The 19,784-nt window shown below is 34.0% G+C and overlaps 3 protein-coding genes across 4 annotated transcripts in view; 2 read left to right on the top strand and 1 right to left on the bottom strand.

The window, feature by feature from the left end:
* The first annotated feature begins 244 nt into the window (after positions 1-244).
* LOC133174200 (GDNF-inducible zinc finger protein 1-like) lies at positions 245-3,604 on the top strand. Its single transcript, XM_061309271.1, has one exon. It carries the CDS (start codon positions 248-250, stop codon positions 2,903-2,905), a length of 2,658 nt encoding a protein of 885 aa, XP_061165255.1. The 5' UTR covers positions 245-247; the 3' UTR covers positions 2,906-3,604.
* A 1,054-nt stretch (positions 3,605-4,658) lies between these two features.
* On the bottom strand, positions 4,659-14,195 carry LOC133174198 (alkylated DNA repair protein alkB homolog 8-like). The gene is made up of 10 exons (XM_061309268.1): positions 13,920-14,195; positions 13,580-13,823; positions 9,163-9,285; positions 8,457-8,657; positions 8,276-8,346; positions 7,437-7,681; positions 6,590-6,662; positions 5,840-5,995; positions 5,396-5,545; positions 4,659-5,178 (listed from the first exon to the last, which is right to left on the bottom strand). The coding sequence occupies exons 1-10, from the start codon at positions 14,043-14,045 to the stop codon at positions 4,696-4,698; spliced, it is 1,872 nt and encodes a 623-aa protein (XP_061165252.1). The 5' UTR covers positions 14,046-14,195; the 3' UTR covers positions 4,659-4,695.
* Positions 14,196-14,400: 205 nt separating this feature from the next.
* LOC133174291 (THO complex subunit 2-like) overlaps positions 14,401-19,784 on the top strand; it is a 46,917-nt gene continuing 41,533 nt past the window's right edge. For both annotated transcript variants that reach the window (XM_061309378.1, XM_061309379.1), the window contains exons 1-6: positions 14,401-14,487; positions 16,056-16,203; positions 17,656-17,707; positions 17,808-17,878; positions 18,154-18,275; positions 18,495-18,628. In XM_061309378.1, the coding sequence (XP_061165362.1) occupies positions 14,423-14,487; positions 16,056-16,203; positions 17,656-17,707; positions 17,808-17,878; positions 18,154-18,275; positions 18,495-18,628 (592 nt within the window). In that variant the 5' untranslated portion in view covers positions 14,401-14,422. The remainder of the gene's footprint in view (positions 14,488-16,055; positions 16,204-17,655; positions 17,708-17,807; positions 17,879-18,153; positions 18,276-18,494; positions 18,629-19,784) is intronic.

Here is a 19,784-nt window from a genome sequence, read left to right on the forward strand (position 1 = left end):
AGATATTTGTAATGGAAATCACTAAATTCAGTGCCCTTTCCAAGATTCAAATGAAAAGAGACGGAGAGAGAGATAAAGTCATTAATTTTTCATGCCTGTGGTATATATATACGGAGATGCGCATCTGCTAAAATAGTTTTAAACTAATTCGTATAAGACGAATAATTTTGCGTACAATTTGGTTCGCATCGTTCACTTCCGGTAACCAAAAATATGTAAACATTTGATTTGTAACTTTAGACAAAAAATGAAGTTATTTACAAGCGTTGCTGCCAAATTAACCCAAGATTTAGAAGATTTACTTTGCCAAAACACGGATGGATGTCTGAGTGAGAGTGCTGTTATACAAGAACTCGTGTCAAAAACTGGTTTAATGTTATTGCAGACGGGTACTGTGTGGGAACTCGTCGGCAGCATCCAGTCCGTGTATAACGCTTATGTAGCATTGTCAAGACTCCTAGACACAGAGTTTCAGATCAAAGTAGACAATTTGATGATAGAAAATGAAGTTAGTTTAAGGAATTCAGGTTTAAGTGGTTCCTCGGAATTGAAAAATGAAAAGAGGAGGTTACACAGAACTGTCGATGACTTCACAGGTTTACAAGCGGACGGTGAGATTTTGAACAAAGACTCGGACAAAAATATCAGCCGTGATGGATTGAAAAGGAGAATTAAAGTTCCAGATCCTGTGGTGCTTTCGTTCAATATCGATGATAACTCAGGAGAATATACTCTGTCTGATGCTGTAGTCAAGTCCCGCAATGAAAAACATGAATGGCAAACTACAGCAGCTGACTCAGAAACAAGCACTGACGAACTGACAATGCTGAACAAATGTGATAGTAAATTGGCAACACCAAATCAACTTCCTGAAAGTCAAGTACGTTTAACTAGAGAGACTGAAGTAAATAAAAATACAAATAATTGTGTTAAAAGAACCACAGTTTCTGAAAAGGAGGCCGAGGGTTCAAAAAAGTTAAAGAAGACAAGGAAAGAAAGGAAAGTGCACAACAGCAATAATGAAAAAACTGATTTGAAAGCTGTGGGGAAAAGATCAAAGAAAAAGAGGAGAGGTAAAAAACAAATGAAAACAACTGATGAGGGTTGTATTGATTCAGAAAAGCAGACCGACAACAGTGATGATAGTAACGAATCAGAGAAACAAGAAATTGAAAGGAAGGATATGTATATTGAAGCGGATGTGGTTAAAGAATCGGAAAAATTTGAGTCAGACTCAGATGATGTATCTGGTGATGGAGATATGTCAGAAGAGGATTCTGAGAATAATGATTCCAGAAACAAATCAAAATCTCACCCTCAAACTGTAACATCAAACCCAACCCTAAACAAGAAAAATAAATGTAATTTGTGTGACTATGTTGGTAAACATTCCCGTGATTTAGGACAACATAAAATGAAAAAGCACCTTGACAATGTTCTTAAATTGGAAGAATACAGTAGTGTTAGAGAACTTGATGTATCAAAGAGTGACAATATGCTTTACAAGAAAGTGGAGGAACAGGGCCTTAAACACATTGATCTCAAAGCCAAAAATATTCCTTGTCAAATCAAAGACTGCAAGTTTGTTGCTAAACTAAAACACAACATGATTGAGCACTATGCAAGGATGCATTCCGTGAAGAACCTTAAATGTAAATTCTGTAACGCTCTATTTTCCCTGTATAGGGATTTAAAAAGGCATCTTAAGCACCATAGTACTCAGTTTGCTTGTGATAAATGTGGAAAAATGTATAAGAGCTCTAGAACCTTTAGTGCACACCAGAAGACTCATGAAGAGAACTTTGTTAAACCAGAATACGAGTGCAGTACATGTGGTAAAAAATTCAGCACAAAATACGTCCTTAGGTATCACATCAAGTCAGAACATATGGGGCAAAAGAAATCATTTATATGCCCTACATGTGGTAAAAGTTTTACACAGAAACAATCATACATCATCCATGCCAACGTCCATCTTGGAATACGACCTTTTGTGTGTGAGGTCTGTGGTGTTTCCTTCCCTTATGAAAAGTCTCTGAGAGAACACAAGTACATGCATGAAGAGGGCAAAAAATTCAAATGTGAAATCTGTGGTAAGCAATTTAAGCAGCCCTCATCTCTTGGCACACATCTGAAAATTCACAAAGAAACAAAGGATCATCTGTGCAAGGTGTGTGGGAAAGGCTTTACACAGAGGCAGGCATTGCTGCGACATGAACGAGTTCACTCAGGGGACAAACCCTTTTCTTGCAGCATTTGTACCAAGAACTTTAACGACGCATCTATCATTCGGAGACACATGATCCTGGTACACAAAATCAACTCTAAGGACTGGAGGTCTTTCATTCAGACTAACACTCCCAGACAGTCAGATCATTTTGTTCAGATTCTGAACGGAGAACTACAACCACAACTGAAAAAAAGAAGACCCCCAAAACATGTGGATGCAGATGGTCACAACAGTTCAAAGGACTTGCAAAGTAAAGTGGGTTCGAATGTTGACTCAAGAGCTCATGCTCCATTGGCCCTGAGTTCCATGGCGTCTTCAGGTACACACCAACAAAACAGTGCCCTGGTAGAATCATCAGGATCCGAAACATCTGACATGATTCCTCAGGGACACATGAATACTCTGCCAAATTCTCAGACTCTTACTAGTATACACAGCCTTAATAATGTATCTCCACTTCACCAGGGACAAGGGGAGTGTGCAGTGTATGATAATTACTTTACTGGTCTCCCACCCACAAATTACAACTCTGTACACGCTAAATCTAATGAAGCAGGGATTGGGGAACAGCTAAATGCAATTTACCCAATTCCTGTCCGGCCAGCTGTGTCAGAACCTCTTCTGCACCAATACATGCATCTTGCATCAAATTACAGCCAGTATAATCAAAGTTAATAGGTGAACAACTACAATGAGAGAAAAAGTCCCTTGCAGATGCAAATATTTTTTAATTTTGTATAAAACAGTAGCTTTATGTTTGTTAAACTGACAGCTGATGTATTGGTTGAAGATTTCATTCTGTATTAATGAATACCAGTACCTAAACATATATGATCATATATACATCTAGTTAATGCGCTTTTGATTTGAAATGTGTACTTGGGATTCACTGAAATTATCTGCACTTTCTACCTTCAATTGCTTTTTAAAAGAAAATTTAACAAACAGGATTTTTTTTTCTTTTTAAAATTAAATTTAAAAGAAAATGCAGAAACCATTAGCTATAGGTATGAGATTATATATTTTGAATATAAATTTTGAAATTTCAATTGTTTCCAAAAAATTACATCTATGAACTTATAAAACTGTGAACTGTGATTGAATTGACTCAAAATCTACTGCAATTTTGCACTACATGTATCAAGTAAATGGTTTTTTGTTTTGTTTTTGTTTTGTTTTTATTTTTTTTTTTTTGCATATTTTTTCTTTTTACAGCATTTTGATTTTTTGCAGTGTGTTGATATGATTATCTCTGAGCTTGTTTTAAATGTTAATTTTTTTTAAAGATATTATACATTTATTGCCCACCAGATGCTAAATGTACTGTACTCTGGAATTATAATTATTGTTGATGTCCATGTGAATGACAACAGATCAATACCAAATAAAATCTAAAATATTAATTTATGCACATTCAGAACATAACAAATAAATAGAGTTTGTCAGGGATGGCTCAAAGCATGTGAATAGCATTTTCAGAGATGGATGATGTTTTGTCATAATGACAGATAAAACCAGATGTCGAGGTAAACTTAAACATTTACTAAGTTTTCATTTATACTGATTTCTAATTTGAATATTCGCCCATGTCTTCCAGTCATCCCTGTGTGACTCTGATTGTTCTTAACGAGGTGCTGAGGATTTTACCGTGACGCAAAAGCAATACACTTTAGGATAAATAACACTAACAAACTCTTCTTTTTTTTTCAAAAATCAGTAGTATTTCTCATAGTTTTATATTCAAATATGTAAACTGAATAATGTTTGGCATGTAAAATGGAAGGAAAAAAACAAGATTTTGTCACAATGTTAAAAATGTGATCAACATTTTGTATAAAATTACATGGAAAACAAAGTTGCAAGAAAACTTACAATTTCTTTATATTTTAGTGATTTATTATTTATGTCATTTCTAAAACTATTTAAATTCAGTCAAAAATATATATCAACCCATGCTTCAAATTTTTGTTCGTGTTATGTATCCTTAAAGTGTATAGATAGTATCTATGGGACATTTTAAAATGATTTATGACCAAGACCAACATATGAAATTATAGTTAGGAATATAACTTTAATTTGAAAATGGTATTAATCCTTTTAAAAGAATTTTGAAATATATATTTATGCAAGCTATTTTTAACAGAATAATGAAAACAGCAAGATTTTTATATAAGCTGTAGTCTTCAGTCATTGTTGCTTTTCTTTTGGTAAAACAGGTCTCAGGACAATAGTATTGTAGATCATCACTGTAATCAATCTCTAAAATTTTATTATCAAAGATTTCCAAAATTTACATAAAGAATATGTTTTTTTCCCGAAATTCTTGTCTCCGCAGTTCCTATGCATATGTTTGCAAATCCTCCCTAACAGCAATATGTCCCAATTTCATACTGATATTTATTTATTGAGGGAAAAGCAACATAAAACAGGTATTTTCTATACTTTATTATTAAGTTATGAAATCCCTATAACTTCTGCAGTATGACTGCCCAGTTCCCCTGGTCATAATAACTGTCCACTACATGACAACCGGACACTTGACCACAGAGTCCTTCCAACTCCCCCCTCTGAAAAACATGATAGAATCTGTGGAACACATTGTCTGTCTTCACCGCTGATGTCCCCTTCAGCTGCCACGGGACTAACAAGTCCTGCTGCTGGAAATGAGTCCGGTTTTTGTGTATAACAAGTTCTTTATGATTACCACCAGGCTGTTCCTGTGGTTTTGAGTCCCAGGGAATATCAGAGTTATCTTTCTTTGACTGTTCACATTTATCACAGCTGTTGGAGTGATTATCATCATTGTCGTCCACATTGAAGTCTTTCTCCTTAAGGTACTTTGATTTCACTTTGTTGATCTCTTGTTCCATTGCCCACACGTAAATCAAGGCCTGACCACCGGACCTAAGGATCCTGACCAGCTCTGTTAAAGCTTGTACTCTCCTCTCCTGATAATGAATCAGTTCATAAACTATCTACCTTTTTGCATAATTATTCTAATATTATTATTTTACCATATTTAAGGAAAAAAGAAAAATATTCAATAGTCAATTTTGTTTGGAACAACTTTTTTGTGTGTCATCTTTGTTGTTTTATTATGTGATGTTGAAAATTCTTCTTTGACAAAGATGTTTTCAAAATAAACAGCAAATATTTCCTGCATACCTCTGTAGAGAGGTGATGAATGACAGCTATACAGATACAGACATCAAAAGCCTCAGATCGTAGAGGAATGGACAGAACGTCTCCCACAAACGCCTGGAATCCTCGCTGTCTACAGATCTCAGTTAGCTTTGTACTTCTATCAGATCCAATCTATAAAGGAAAGATTAAAACTCTACTTATCTTAAAATAATGTCATACATAAGAAAGACAGCAGGCAAACATTGGATAAACAACCTTGAGTTCTTTGTTTGTTTTACTGTAGCTATCTTTTGAGTCACAGAGAAAGATACTGATGATGCAACCTATTGAAAATGATTGTTGAATAAGTAAGGACTTTCTTGAAGAAATTGCATATACCTTAGCCCTGACCTTAAATGTTATATGTTTATCAATTTATCTGTCATTTATCATTAATGTTTATCAAAACTTATTTTTTTGTATCACCTGGTAGATGGTTTTGTTTATTCCGAGGTATTTCCCATTCCCACACCCAATGTCGGCCATTAATGACCCAGGGGGCTGTTTCAGGAGGAACACTGAGATTTTGGGCCACGGGGAGTGTCTGGTACCACTGAAGTGAGAGGCAATCTCCTCATACACCTAAATATAGATACATGTAAATCACAGGAATCGCCCCGTACATCTAAATATAGTTACCAGTAAAACATAGGAATCTCCTCATACAAGTGTAAAGCATAGGAATCTCTTCATGTACCTAAATATATATACGTGTAAAACGTAGAAATCTCCTCATACACCTAAATATAGATTTGTGTAATACATAAGAATCTCCTCATATAACTAAATATAGATGCATGTTAAATGTATATAGGAATCTCCTTGTACACCTATATATAGATACATGCAAAACAGGAATCTCCTCATGAATATACCTAAATATAGATACATGTAAAAACATAGGAATCTCCTCATACACCTATATATTGATACATGTACATGTAATACATGGGAATCTCCTCGTACACCTACAGTAAATATAGATACATGTAAACCAATAAAAATCTTCTCATACATCTTCTGGTATTAAACAGATAAAATACAGAGATCTCATACACTTCAACTGAGCTATTAGGCAAACTCTTCAATCTGCTTATCATGCAAGAAAATGATGTAACATAGCAATCTCCTTGTACACCTTAACATATATATATTGATAAGCCCCTTTGATTTTACCTGATGAACATGCTGAGTCTCCAGTTTTTCTGCCTCAGAAGAGGATACAGGGAGGGTGGGTCTTTGTTCTGACCTACAGCAATAGAGGAAAAGTAACAGAATTCATTGTAATTTAGTAAAAGAAAAAAAATCATATTATGCATATATATTTACATTTCCAAATATTTTTCCTTAAGATTCATATTATGCACGTGTGTCTCAAATTCTGAGAAATCTACATCAAACTAGGCATTTTGAATTTGCTGCAAGCACTCAAACAAATTGTTTCTGGAGACCAAAGTCTTCCTGGAATTTATCTACTCCAAAGGATGAAAAAGTAAACAAAAACATAGGTTATCAAAGATTACTAAGCTCACCTCGACCAATATTATCTATAAGTAAGGCAAATCTCACATCCTATTTTTTTCCTAGTTAGTGTACATCCCAATATCAATATCCATCAATATCAGATTCAGAATCCAAAGCAAGTCTGGAAGTGTCCATCCCTAGATACATCAACATCCATGCTAATTTTGCTAAAATATGGCTAAAATTCACTCATGTGGAAAATCTAGGTCAGATCCAGAATCTGAAGCAGGTTAGTTAGTGTACATCCCTAGATCCATGCAAGTTTGCTAACGCCGATGGTATAGCATAAACGCATCTCGACTTTGTCGAGGTGAGCTAAAAAATTATTTTTTGCCTTGCCTTTTCTTTTTATTGCAAATACAAAAGCTTTGCAAGGAACCACATTGTGAACTGCATACATTCATGAGTGGTAAAATACATTTACATAAGAAGTAAAATACATTTATGTAGAAATTATAGTTAAAAGAAATCTTGTGGTTAAAAAATAACCGTCCTATACCTCTCTGTTGTCTCTCGCCTTTTCCTCTCTGTAGGGTGGATAATTTTCCTAAATGTGAATGAGGTCCTGGTTCCCCTGGGTATGACACTCAGGTTTCCCTCTGTGGAGGGGATAATGTCCGACTTCCGTGGGGTGATACCATGTGACCACATGTAGCGAGATTCTCCCGTCATGATGAGGAGACTTCTGGGAGGAAGTAGAACAGACAGCTGTCGTCCGTCTGGGTGATGGAAGTCCATCAGCACCTGAATGTTTTGTTTTAGTTAATTTTACTTGAATAGTATTTAAAATCTACAAGTAAATTATCATGTACGGAAATATTCCAGAATACAATTCCAGTGCAAACTTGCATGCAGATTACAGCACAAGTCAACACTAATTTAGGGAAATTTAAGTACCATACATCAATATTTTAAAAAGATAAAAACTCAGCTTACTTCAGTGAATACATGTACTATCTATAAGTAATACAAATCTCACAGCAAAGTTTTTCTAGTTGTGTGGATCCCTGTCCCAAACACTTTAATTTGATCACTTAGCAAGAAATTATAGGTAAGATCAAGCATCCAAAGCAAGTGGGTAGTGTCAATCCCTAGATGCATCATCAATGCAAGTTTGTTCCAGGTAAAACTTGTAGGTATTTTGGAATGGACTTGCTCCTAAAACTTTGACTGGAACTCCACGCCCATAGCATAAAATTGATATGGAAATATGTCTCCATATTAAAGGTTAGGACTCTGTTCAAGGCAGTTGTAATTATTTAACATGAGACACCTGGTTAAATCAGGTTCTATTTATGTACGTTTTGTATGCATCAAATGATTTACAGTAACACATACCTGGGATCCTAGACTGAGGGACATGATGCCGTCCTCAAAAGCAGGCCCTGTGTCAATATGAGCTGGAATCCCTGAAATAACAAAACAGCTCAGCTAAATTATTAGTCTAGCATATCAGCCATTCAGTTATCAATAAATAACATTTAACAACTTTGTTTTTTTGGCAATACAATATACCTACCCTGACCAGCCTGGTACCTGTTGACTGTCAGTTGATCAGGGAGGTGGGTCACATGACCTGTATTTAGTGCCCTCTGTAGGAAAGCAGAGCAGACATTGGGAATACCCTGAGGGAGAGGGTCATCGGGGTCTACATCATTAATTCCGTATTTAAACTCGAATCCAAAGTGCTTCACTTGCCTGTGTTTTAATTCACTTCTCTCTGAAAAGAAAAATGAGGATATATATACTAAATATGTTCCTCAACTTACAAATAGATTTAAGGCTTATTTACAAAAGAAAAATGCCTCCTTTCTTTCATTAGTTAGAATTTAAAAAGAACTTAATTTTTCTACAAGAGAAAGAGAAAGGAATGGTTTCAAGTTTTTCTTTGGTGATAGGCTGGATTTTCAATATTTATATGAATTATCACCCCTGACAAATGCTACAGAAATGTGGAACAATGGTAATGTAAAAATGCGGCTTTAACTAAGTTATATGGGTACATTTATAGGCACATACACAGATTAACCTGCCTCGTAATGGTAAACCGACCCTGTGAAGGTGCTTCCCAGTCGACATATGACAGAAACTGTTTATAGGGTTTATACATAGACAAATAACTGTGGTGTATTCACTAATAAAAAACATGCGGCATGATTTAGATGTGGTATATTCATGAGATAAGAAACATTACAATAACCCTGTCATGTAATGGTAATACAAACCCTGTGAAGGCGCTTCCCAGTCGACTGATGACAGAAACTGTTTCTCCTCTTCCTCTGATATGAAGTTTTCCAGGATAATCAGACCAGGAGGAGTTTCTGAGGTGGGGGAAAGACCCGGGGGGGCTTGAAAACAAAGAAATTAAAATGGTTATTTCAATTTTTTTTTTACATACAATGTAAATCAGGACTTAATGGAATTCTTCTTTTCTCTTGGTGACTTGCCACAGTGATTTTTGAGTCAAAAGGAAGGGAAATTCTTCTATTTTTCACAAAGATTTGTTTTGTTTCCCACAGCTCTAAAAATTGCATTGTGTTTTATCTAAAGCAAGCAATTTTTGCTAATTAACGGAGTAAATTTAATATTACACTTGATTTCGATAATTGTTAAAACTAACATAACCCTGCCATCCTACTACAATTCAATTCAATTCAATTCAATTCGTTTATTGACCAATTAAGGGCCCTCATGGGGCAAAATGAAAGTACATTGTTAAATTGTATATAATGATTATGATCATACATACGAAATACAATATACATATACATAAGAGGGAAAGAATTGCTTGATTGATAGAAAAGACATACAAGTAGGGGAATACCCAAAAATATTTCATATGAACATAAGACTTAATTGTTTTATAGGTATATATATAGTACATCATATATATATGCATTCATTACTAAACCATATACTTGAAAGTATCATACTTTTACATAATTAATAATAATAATTAAAAAAAAAAAAAAAAAAAATTATGGTAATGTTTTTTGTAAAAATCTTCCAAGAGAGTTTAGTATATCTAGTTCTTCGCAATTTAGAATCCAGAATAATTTTTGTTTATCAGGCAATTCTGTAAAATGTTTTACTTTAGATGAGATCAGGTTAAATAGGTCTTCTCTTTCCTTTGTAAATTTGCTACAGTGAATAAGGAAATGTTCTTATTCATCTTCAATTTGATTAAGCGTACAATTTTTACATATTCTTTCTGATCTGGGTGTGTTATTATATCTGCCTAATTCTATGAAAAGTCTGTGCGCTGATACACGTAATCTACATATTGGTTTTCTGTATTCAGGCTTTAATAAAATTAGATATTTTTCCAATCTAAAATTGTTATTCAGAAATAAATAAGTGACAAGTTTGCCCTCCTTTAGTGTTTCATTTGAGTGTTGCCAATCAAGTGAGTATTTTTTATTCATGGATTGTTTTAATGAATTCATAAAATTACTCTTAGTATAGGACATTATGTTTGGGATATCAAGAATTTTTAGTAATTTTTCTATTGAGGAGTACCAAGTTGTTTTTTGGGCGAAATGAAGTTCCTTACTACATAAAAAATGCATCTTTTAGTAAAGGGAAATCTGAATTTAAATTTTCTAATCTGTAGCAATATTTAAGTAACATGTTGATAATATCATAATGCAAAGGATATCTACCTAATTCTGAAAGAGAGGCATGGTTCGTACTTTTCCTATTCAAACCTAGTATAGTTTTACAGAACTTGATGTGTAAATTTTCTCCTGTAAAGTTTTTATAGCATAGTTGCATCAATATTTGATTAGATTGCTTTATTTTTGAATTATTAACATTAAATATTCCCCATATTTCTGAGCCGTAAAGTAATATAGGCTTAATTGTGTGATCAAAGACATTGAGGCTAGTGGATATCCCAGGATTTAAGCTAAGAAAGTCTTTTCGTAACTTGAAAAAAGCTTTAAGTCCCTTTTTGTATAACTCATTTTTTGCCATAGAGAAAGTCCCCGAGGCTGTGAAATAGATGCCTAGGTATTTATAACTAGATACACATTCAATATTGAAATTTTTGTAGTGAAATTTATGTTTGATTGTTCTCCCAGCTTTGTTAAATATAATAATTTTCATTTTTATTAGAATTTACTTTCATAACCCAATCATCACAATACTTTTCTAAAGAATTTAGCTTTTGCTGTAGTCCTTCAGGTGTTGATGAAAAAATTACTACATGTATTAGGTCAACATGGGAAGTTGCCATGATGATCAAACAAAATTTAACTATAGGTTTGATATAGTTCCTTTTTCTACACAAATAACCAGTGCTACTCTGACTCATTAGGCTTATTTCAAGTTAAGAAAAACATAGGTAATCAGAGATTACAGAGCTCACCTCAAGGAATGTTGTCTTTAAATAAGGCAAAGTCCCACACTAAACTATTAATCTAGGAGTGTGCATCCCTAGATGCAACATTTATGCAATTTTGGTCTGATAGGGCTTGTAGTTACTTGGGAATAGACTTATCTGAAAACTTAAAACTAGTCACTCATCCAGAAAATGTAAGTCAAATCCAGCATCCGAAGCAAGTTTTGAGATTGTTCATCCCTTGATGCATCATCCATGCAAGTTTTGTTCAGATAGGCCTTATAGTTACTTGGAAATGAGATCTGCTCCAAAAACTTTAACCTGGTTACTCATCTGGAAAATATTGGTCAGATCCAGCATCCGAAGCAAGTCCAGTAGTGTGAATCCTTAGATGTATCATCCATGCAAGTTTGGTCAATATAGGGTTTATAGTTACTTGGAAATGACATCTGCTCCAAAAACTTTAACCTGGTCACTCATCCGGAAAATGTAAGTCAAATCCAGCTTCGAAGCAAGTCCAGTAGTGTGCATCCTTAGATGTATCATCCATGCAAGTTTAGTCAATAAAGGGCTTATAGTTACTTGGAAATGAGATCTACTCCAAAAACTTTAACCTGGTCACTCATCCCAAAAATTTAGGTCAGATCCAGCATCCAAAGCAAGTCCAGTAGTGTGCATCCTTAGGCCAAATAAAAAAATATGTGTGGTTCCGGTTACCCGACTGTCCCTATTTTATACCCCCGACCCTAAACTTTTTTTTGGCGATTTTCAAATTTCCGGAATTTCCCCCGATTTCCCTCATTGGCTCCAGTATTAGTTTTAGTTTCAGCAATGGTGGCCTTCTTTGACAACATCGTTTCAACACACAGTACAAGTGTTTTGTCAGTTACAAATGTCCCCACTTGAAGGAAAGCAATAGTATTATCTCACCAATTATCACCAATAGTTAATTCAAGAACATTCAATGATATTTTTGACGTTTGAAAAAAAAAAAAAAAAAAAAAAACTACCTACCTACCCTAATTTGTTTGGAGGTGTAACCGGAACCACACATATTTTTCATTTGGCCTTAGATGTATCATCCTTGCAAGTTTAGTCAATATAGGGCTTATAGTTACTTGGAAATGAGATCTGCTCCAAAAACTTTAACCTGGTCACTCATTCGGAAAATATAGGTCAGATTCAGCATCCGAAGCAAGTTCAGTAGTGTGCATCCTTAGATGTATCATCCATGCAAGTTTGGTCAATATAGGGTTATAGATACTTGGAAATGACATCTGCTCCAAAAACTTTAACCTGGTCACTCATCCATAAAATATAGGTCAGATTCAGCATCCGAAGCAAGTTCAGTAGTGTGCATCCTTAGATGTATCATCCATGCAAGTTTGGTCAATATAGGGTTTATAGATACTTGGAAATGACATCTGCTCCAAAAACTTTAACCTGGTCACTCATCCATAAAATACAGGTCAGACCCAGCATCCGAAGCAAGTTCAGTAGTGTGCATCCTTAGATGTATCATCCATGCAAGTTTGGTCAATATAGGGCTTAAAGTTACTTGGAAATGAGATCTGCTCCAAAAACCTTAACCTGGTCACTCATCTGGAAAATATAGGTCAGATCCAGCATCTGAAGCAAATCCAGTAGTGTGCATCCTTAGATGTATCATCCCTGCAAGTTTGGTCAATATAGGGCTTATAGTTACTTGGAAATGAGATCTACTCCAAAAACTTTAACCTAGTCACTCATCCAGAAAATTTAGGTCAGATCCAGCATCCGAAGCAAGTTCAGTAGTGTGCATCCTTAGATGTATCATCCATGCAAGTTTGGTCAATATAGGGCTTATAGTTACTTGGAAATGAGACCTGCTCATAAAACTTTAACCTGCTCCAAAAACTTTAACCTGCTCCAAAAACTTTAACCTGCTCCAAAAACATTAACCTGGTCATTCTTTAGCTGAAATTGCAGCATCTGAAACCTTGACTGGTACAATAAAACACACTAGAAGCATCCTCCATGCATCTCTGACTAATACAGGCCATAGAAGTACTTGAAAAGAAAACTGCTCCAAAAACCTTAACCTGGGACACCGACGCCAAGGGTATTACATAAGCTCCCCCAACTTCTTGGGGTGAGTTAAAAATGTCTTTATTTCTTCAATTTCCTATGCTATATTTAGCTATTTACATTACAAGTAAATTTATTAAAACTAGTGAGATGAGTATCAGTTCACGTATAATTCAAAATTGAATTCAATTTCTTAGAGAATTTTGCCAATTAGGTATTTATATTTTTATCACCTTTAGACACAAAGAAGATGTACAGTGTTGCTGTTTGTTTTCTGCTGTGGGTCTCTGGAAGAACTGTACCACTGAGCTGAGTCATTGCTCTTTCAGCAGAATCTACATCCCCATAACACACAAAAGCATATGGTTTCTTGGGTAGCATGATTATCTCCTCTATAGGGCCAAGTGGACCAAAGACAGCAGCGACTTCATCATAGGACACACCTACATCCAATCCCGCATTGTTGACACACAAAATCTAAAAATAAAAAAAGACACATAAATGACTCTATTTTATGATACAAACTTGAAGCGTTCTATTAGTTTCGCACTCTGGTTTTCATAATTTACGAACCTTAGTGGGCTGTTCCGATGTTCCAATTCCATCGTGTTTCAACAAAGTTTTCTCTGATTTTGCAACTTTTTTCTGAAGTTTTCTTTCTGTTTTGGATAATTTAGGAATTGTCTTGTTATCTGTCATAATGGGTAACTTTGTAAAATTTCTCTTTTGATGAACATAGAATTCTTCTTTATGCTAAACCAAGTCTGTTTGTGCAGATACTGTATGTCTTCAAGTCTTGAGCTGGTCTGTCAATCTCTCGGTCTCTGTCTCCTGTGTCACTCAGTCATTGTGTCTTTTCATGGGCGCAGCCATCTTGTTTAATCTCGAATCAACGTAATTACGATAATTATGGTTTCTGGCTAATTTGACAAGAATATTTATTTAAAAACATCAACATAATTCTGCGAATACTTGAACAAATGTAAATGATTTTTGTTTTTTGCGCTTTGCATAAAACTAAAAAAAGTTTCACAGCTTTGAGATTTTATGACGTCAATAATCGGCAAAGAGAAAAAATGGCGGCGATGAGCAGAGGAATCGATGGTCTTAAACTTTGGGAAAAATCAGGCAAATCAGAATTGTACGCAGTTTTTGTCATTTTAAATATACCTAGAATTGATTTTACTTTGGAATATAGAGTCACAAATTCTTATTCAGTCGTGTATCATGTTGAAACAGACTTGCATGTTCTCCGCTGCTTGTTTTCCTTTCTACCTGCTGGCTGCAGCATGCAGCTGAGCACATGTCTCCCCCCGTGAATTATAACGATTGTGTTAGATTACAAAAGTTGGTAAATATTATGACAGTGTTAAAGAAGAAAGATGAGAAATACTCAGAATTTGACATCTGAGGGATAGTTGTAAATCGTCAGGTCCAGCACACGCGCACAATCTCTTGATTCAGCTATATAGCTTGATAAAGCTATTTATGTGCAGTTTTTCAGAAAAATGTTTTTTTGCAAGAAATTGACAAAAAGTTGAAATTATTTGACTATTCAAATATGTACTATGGGCTATAAAAACAAGAACCAAAATCAAAGATAGTTCTAACATTGCAGCATTGAATACTTTTAAGCAAAAGATGAATTTCCATTGTTTGAGTAACTGTACACTACCTTGTGTGCGTTGACGCATGGATAAGTATTATTGCTTCTCGTACTGAATTATTACCAATCAATTATCTTGTCGACCATAATTGGCTCCTGTATAATTTCATTGAAGAAGTAACTGTATCATTAGTATCAATTATTTTATAGAGCCCCAAAACTTTTAGGACTTTGAGTACAAAGTCTCTTTAGGAGACGCAATTCGATGAGTGATTTTAACATGCATTATTTTCCGAAGAGTTCAGGCTTGAATATTATCACTGCGCCAAGGTGCGACTTTTTGTGCATGCTGAAAAAATAAAACATTTAAGAAAAAACTGATAAAATAGCTAAATTAAGCTATTCTGAATAGCTTAATAAAGCTATATAGCTAAATCAAGCTATATAGCTAAATCAAGAGATTGTGCCAGAGCTGATTGTAATATATGTAGCAGCCATTGTTTGATGATGCACGTGTCGAGTGTTTACCGCTAACTCCACAGGCACCTGAAGTGTGGATGGACCCCCCCCCCCTCATGCCCCCTTCCCGTGCATTTATTTAAAAAAAAAAAAAAACATCAGTTATTCAAATCTGTTTTGCTTTATCTGATTAGTCAATAATTCAAATGGTACTGAACAACTGTCAACAAATCAGATGAAACGAAATGAAGCAATAATTCCAAAACCTCCATTGCTGCCAATGGAGAAAATATTCCCTCCTTTTTATCGAGTTTTTCCTTACTGAAAACCTCACATAGACTTGTAAATCACTAGTTGGTTTTGCTGGTCAAGGCATCAAATATAACAGACGGGGAAAAGTGATGACCAGACTGGGAGTAGGACTCAAAATTGGGACCTCCACTAATCGAGCAGGTGCTCTACCACTGAGCTACAATTAGATGTACCCAATACCCACTGCATGCTGAATTTTAAATTCTTGTTCTACATTTTATTCAGTATGTTCAGCATTACTCTTATGGCTTTTAACCAAAAAAAAAAAAAAAAAAATCATTGAAATGTACAGTGATGTAATTTGAAAGTTTAACTACATTTTTTTTTTGTAGTATAAAGCAGTGGAGCACCCTAAAAGAGAAGAATTTTTTGATCAAGGAATCAAAGGCCCTTAAGAATGCGTTGTATCAGTTAGCGTGGAGAGTTATTGGTGGCCAGATGAAGGTAGAATCGGCCATTAGCCTCCTAGAGGAGCTTTGTGTAAGTAGAAAATCAAGGAAACCTGTTAAGATTCCTTCTAAATCTTTTAATAAAACTTAAGGAAAATTTTAAAAATGTGTTTACTCTGTACTCCTTATTTTCTCTAGAAAAATTTCTCAATTTTGATTTTTGAAAATCAATCAGAGACGCATGTCAAGGTTGTGTATTTTGTTTTGTTATATGTTGATTCTTATGATAAAAGGTTATAATGTGTAAATTACAGGGCATTGATTAACGTAGAACCTACGTCGTTTGACGTCATATCAAGTAAATGAGTTTAGACTGTCTTTTTTGATGCTAGATCCATTATGACGTCATAATTAATTTAATGTTACTTTTTCCCGTACTTTCTCCAAGACTGTCTCATGTAATGAAGTTACACAACTGTGATAATGCGAATGGCATGCAACTATTTTGAAGGCAATCAGAAATCGCAAGAAATCTAAATAGTACAATATCTTGATGAAATGTGTCGGAGTCAAAGATCTGTTAAAAATTTTGTGTAAATTTTGTAATGTCTATCATGAAATGACGTGCATTCCCTTTCATAATTATTTGTTAATTATTCATAATGGTTGGTGTATAAAAATAATGTTTCCCTAAAACATGTAAAATATTTTCTTTTTAAATAAAAAAATTACATTTTTTAAAATAAATATTCACATTGTAAATCTGAACGTTATGTTATTACCCCAAAACGGTCATTTAATAATAAAATCCTGTGTAAGTGCAAAAAGGTCAACAAAAGAAGTATTGATAAATAGTGTCTCTCATTCGTTTGCAGTGAAAGGTATATATTTTAATCACTTTTTGTAATTATTTGGGTTTGATCTTCATCATATTAAAGATTGAAAAAACATTCTGACAAAGACTTTTGAAAAATATTTACAAATTTAGGTGGTAAATTGACTCAAAAAATATTGGGCGCATTTGCCTACATTTGTTGAAATGTGGACTTAATCTTTTATGTCAATTGAATAAAACAGAATTTATTCTTGAATAATATTGCTTAATACGGTTCAGTTAATAAAGTCTATAAACGACGATGTTTGAAGAAGTATTTTTGTGATTTTCTATATTCCTTCTATGACCAGTACCCCTAAAAATGACTGAAAATATGTAGTCGCAGTGTAAGATTGTCATTCCAAGTTGCACAGGCTGCACTACATTTAGTTACAAGGAAACATACCATATATTTTTAACTGATTGATAAGCGAGTGCTAATATATCATTTTGAAAAGTTTGAAAATCTTGTGACAAAGACTTTTCCGACATAGGTTCTACCTTAAATAGCTATTACTCGGTATAATTTCTGGTTTCTGAGGAAATAGTCACAGATTTCTTGTTCCAGTAAGCTGTCACCCTAAAAGTAGGGAAAGAACATTGCTAAAAAAAGATAAATGGGAAAATGTGGAATCTACATTTATTAATATTTTTATTTTCATTCAATAGGAAAGTGTTAAAGAACTCCCTGTTGCAATTGCAGATGCCTTTGCTATCCTAGGTATGTATAAACAATAATTTAAAGATGTTACTTAATTCCAATGATTATCAGATTCTTAGGTCATTTAACAGGAAGTTAACCTATCAGTTTTGGTTTTTAGATGTTGAGCTGTCAGTTTCTGATGATAATGCTCAGAGGGACAAGTTTATCTCCCTTGTCACAGGATGTGAGGTAGTTATTTTGTGAAAAAGTGTACTATGTGTAAGTTTATTGTAAAGTACTCAAGTCATAATTGTTGATGTGGTGTCCGTAACTGTTTCACTAATCCTTCAATATTGCCATCAAAATGATGAAATTTCAGTGTGTTAATGCCCAGAATTAATCAGTAAAACTATAAAATGCAATAACCGATATCTCTTGAATTGTTTTCAATAAAATTTAACTAGATACAAAAGCATGAAAATGCTCTGGGAATAATTTTGTTTTTTTATTGTGATTTGTTATAGAAAATGGTGGCTGCTTCTATTCTGAAAGAGAGATTAGATCAAGAGACATTAGAGTCCCTTGGTCTTTTGTCATCAAAGACTCAGTTTAATCAGAAATATGTTAAAACAAAAACAAAGCTCTAGTGAGTATAAAGCAAAACTCAATTATAAAACTACATTTTCATGAGCTTGAGATCAAAATGATTATAAATATACAAATTTTAATGTTGAACCATGGACTATTTCCTTTTGACTTTCATTATTCAAGAAGTTTCATTTTTATTTTAAATGTTTATTTTTAAAAGGATATTTGTTATGAAGGTTGTAAAATTTTTAAGCACCATTACAAAATTATTTTTCAGTTACAAACAAAAGAAGTTTAATTTGTTGAGAGAAGAAAGTGAGGGATATGCCAAATTGATCACAGAGCTGAATCAGGACATAACAGAGAAGATAACTGTAGAACAAAGTGTAGAAAATCTCAAATCTCTTATAGGTAAGGTCATGTATAGTAACTGTTACTAAATGTCATACACTTATAGGTCATGTATAGTTACCATTACTAAATGTCATACACTTATAGGTCATGTATAGTTACCATTACTAAATGTCATACACTTATAGGTCATGTATAGTTACTGTTACTGAATATCATACACATCTAGGTAGGTCATGTATAGGAACTGTTACTACATGTAAATGTCATACACTTATAGGTAGGTCATGTAAAGTAACTGTTACTAAATGTCATACACTTATAGGTAGGTCATGTATAGTAACTGTTACTAAATGTCATACACTTATAGGTAGGTCATGTATCCTAAACTGTTACTAAATGTCATACACATATAGGTAGGTCATGTAAAGTAACTGTTACTAAATGTCATACACTTATAGGTAGGTCATGTAAAGAAACTGTTACTAAATGTCATACACTTATAGGTAAGTCATGTAAACTGTTACTAAATGTCATACATTTATAGGTAGGTCATGTATAGTATCTGTTACTAAATGTCATACACTTATAGGTAGGTCATGTATAGTAACTGTTACTAAATGTCATACACTTATAGGTAGGTCATGTATAGTAACTGTTACTAAATGTCATACACTTACAGGTAGGTCATGTAAACTGTTACTAAATGTCATACATTTATAGGTAGGTCATGTATAGTAACTGTTACTTAATGTCATACACTTATAGGTAGGTCATGTATAGTAACTGTTACTAAATGTCATACACTTATAGGTAAGTCATGTAAACTGTTACTAAATGTCATACACATATAGGTAGGTCATGTAAAGTAACTGTTACTAAATGTCATACACTTATAGGTAGGTCATGTAAACTGTTACTAAATGTCATACACTTATGTCATGTTTAGTAACTGTTACTAAATGTCATACACTTATAGGTAGGTCATGTATAGTAACTGTTACTAAATGTCATACACTTACAGGTAGGTCATGTAAACTGTTACTAAATGTCATACATTTATAGGTAGGTCATGTATAGTAACTGTTACTTAATGTCATACACTTATAGGTAGTTCATGTATAGTAACTGTTACTAAATGTCATACACTTATAGGTAAGTCATGTAAACTGTTACTAAATGTCATACACTTATAGGTAGGTCATGTAAAGTAACT

This window comes from Saccostrea echinata, unplaced genomic scaffold (genome assembly GCF_033153115.1).
Source record: "Saccostrea echinata isolate AGI-Se365-2 ecotype Australia unplaced genomic scaffold, CSIRO_AGI_Sech_v1 ptg000057l, whole genome shotgun sequence".
NCBI lineage: Eukaryota > Metazoa > Mollusca > Bivalvia > Ostreida > Ostreidae > Saccostrea > Saccostrea echinata.

What these genes read in the sequence shown, in the direction of transcription:
- LOC133174200 (XM_061309271.1), top strand. Translation starts at nt 248, where the DNA reads ATGAAGTTATTTACAAGCGTTGCTGCCAAATTAACCCAAGATTTAGAA.
- LOC133174198 (XM_061309268.1), bottom strand. Translation starts at nt 14,045, where the DNA reads ATGACAGATAACAAGACAATTCCTAAATTATCCAAAACAGAAAGAAAA. An exon ending in AGGCGAGAGACAACAGAGAG is followed by an intron (nt 6,663 to 7,436) that starts GTATAGGACGGT and finishes CTATTGCTGTAG; the next exon opens with GTCAGAACAAAGACCCACCC. An exon ending in AGACTCAGCATGTTCATCAG is followed by an intron (nt 5,996 to 6,589) that starts GTAAAATCAAAG and finishes ATCTATATTTAG; the next exon opens with GTGTATGAGGAGATTGCCTC.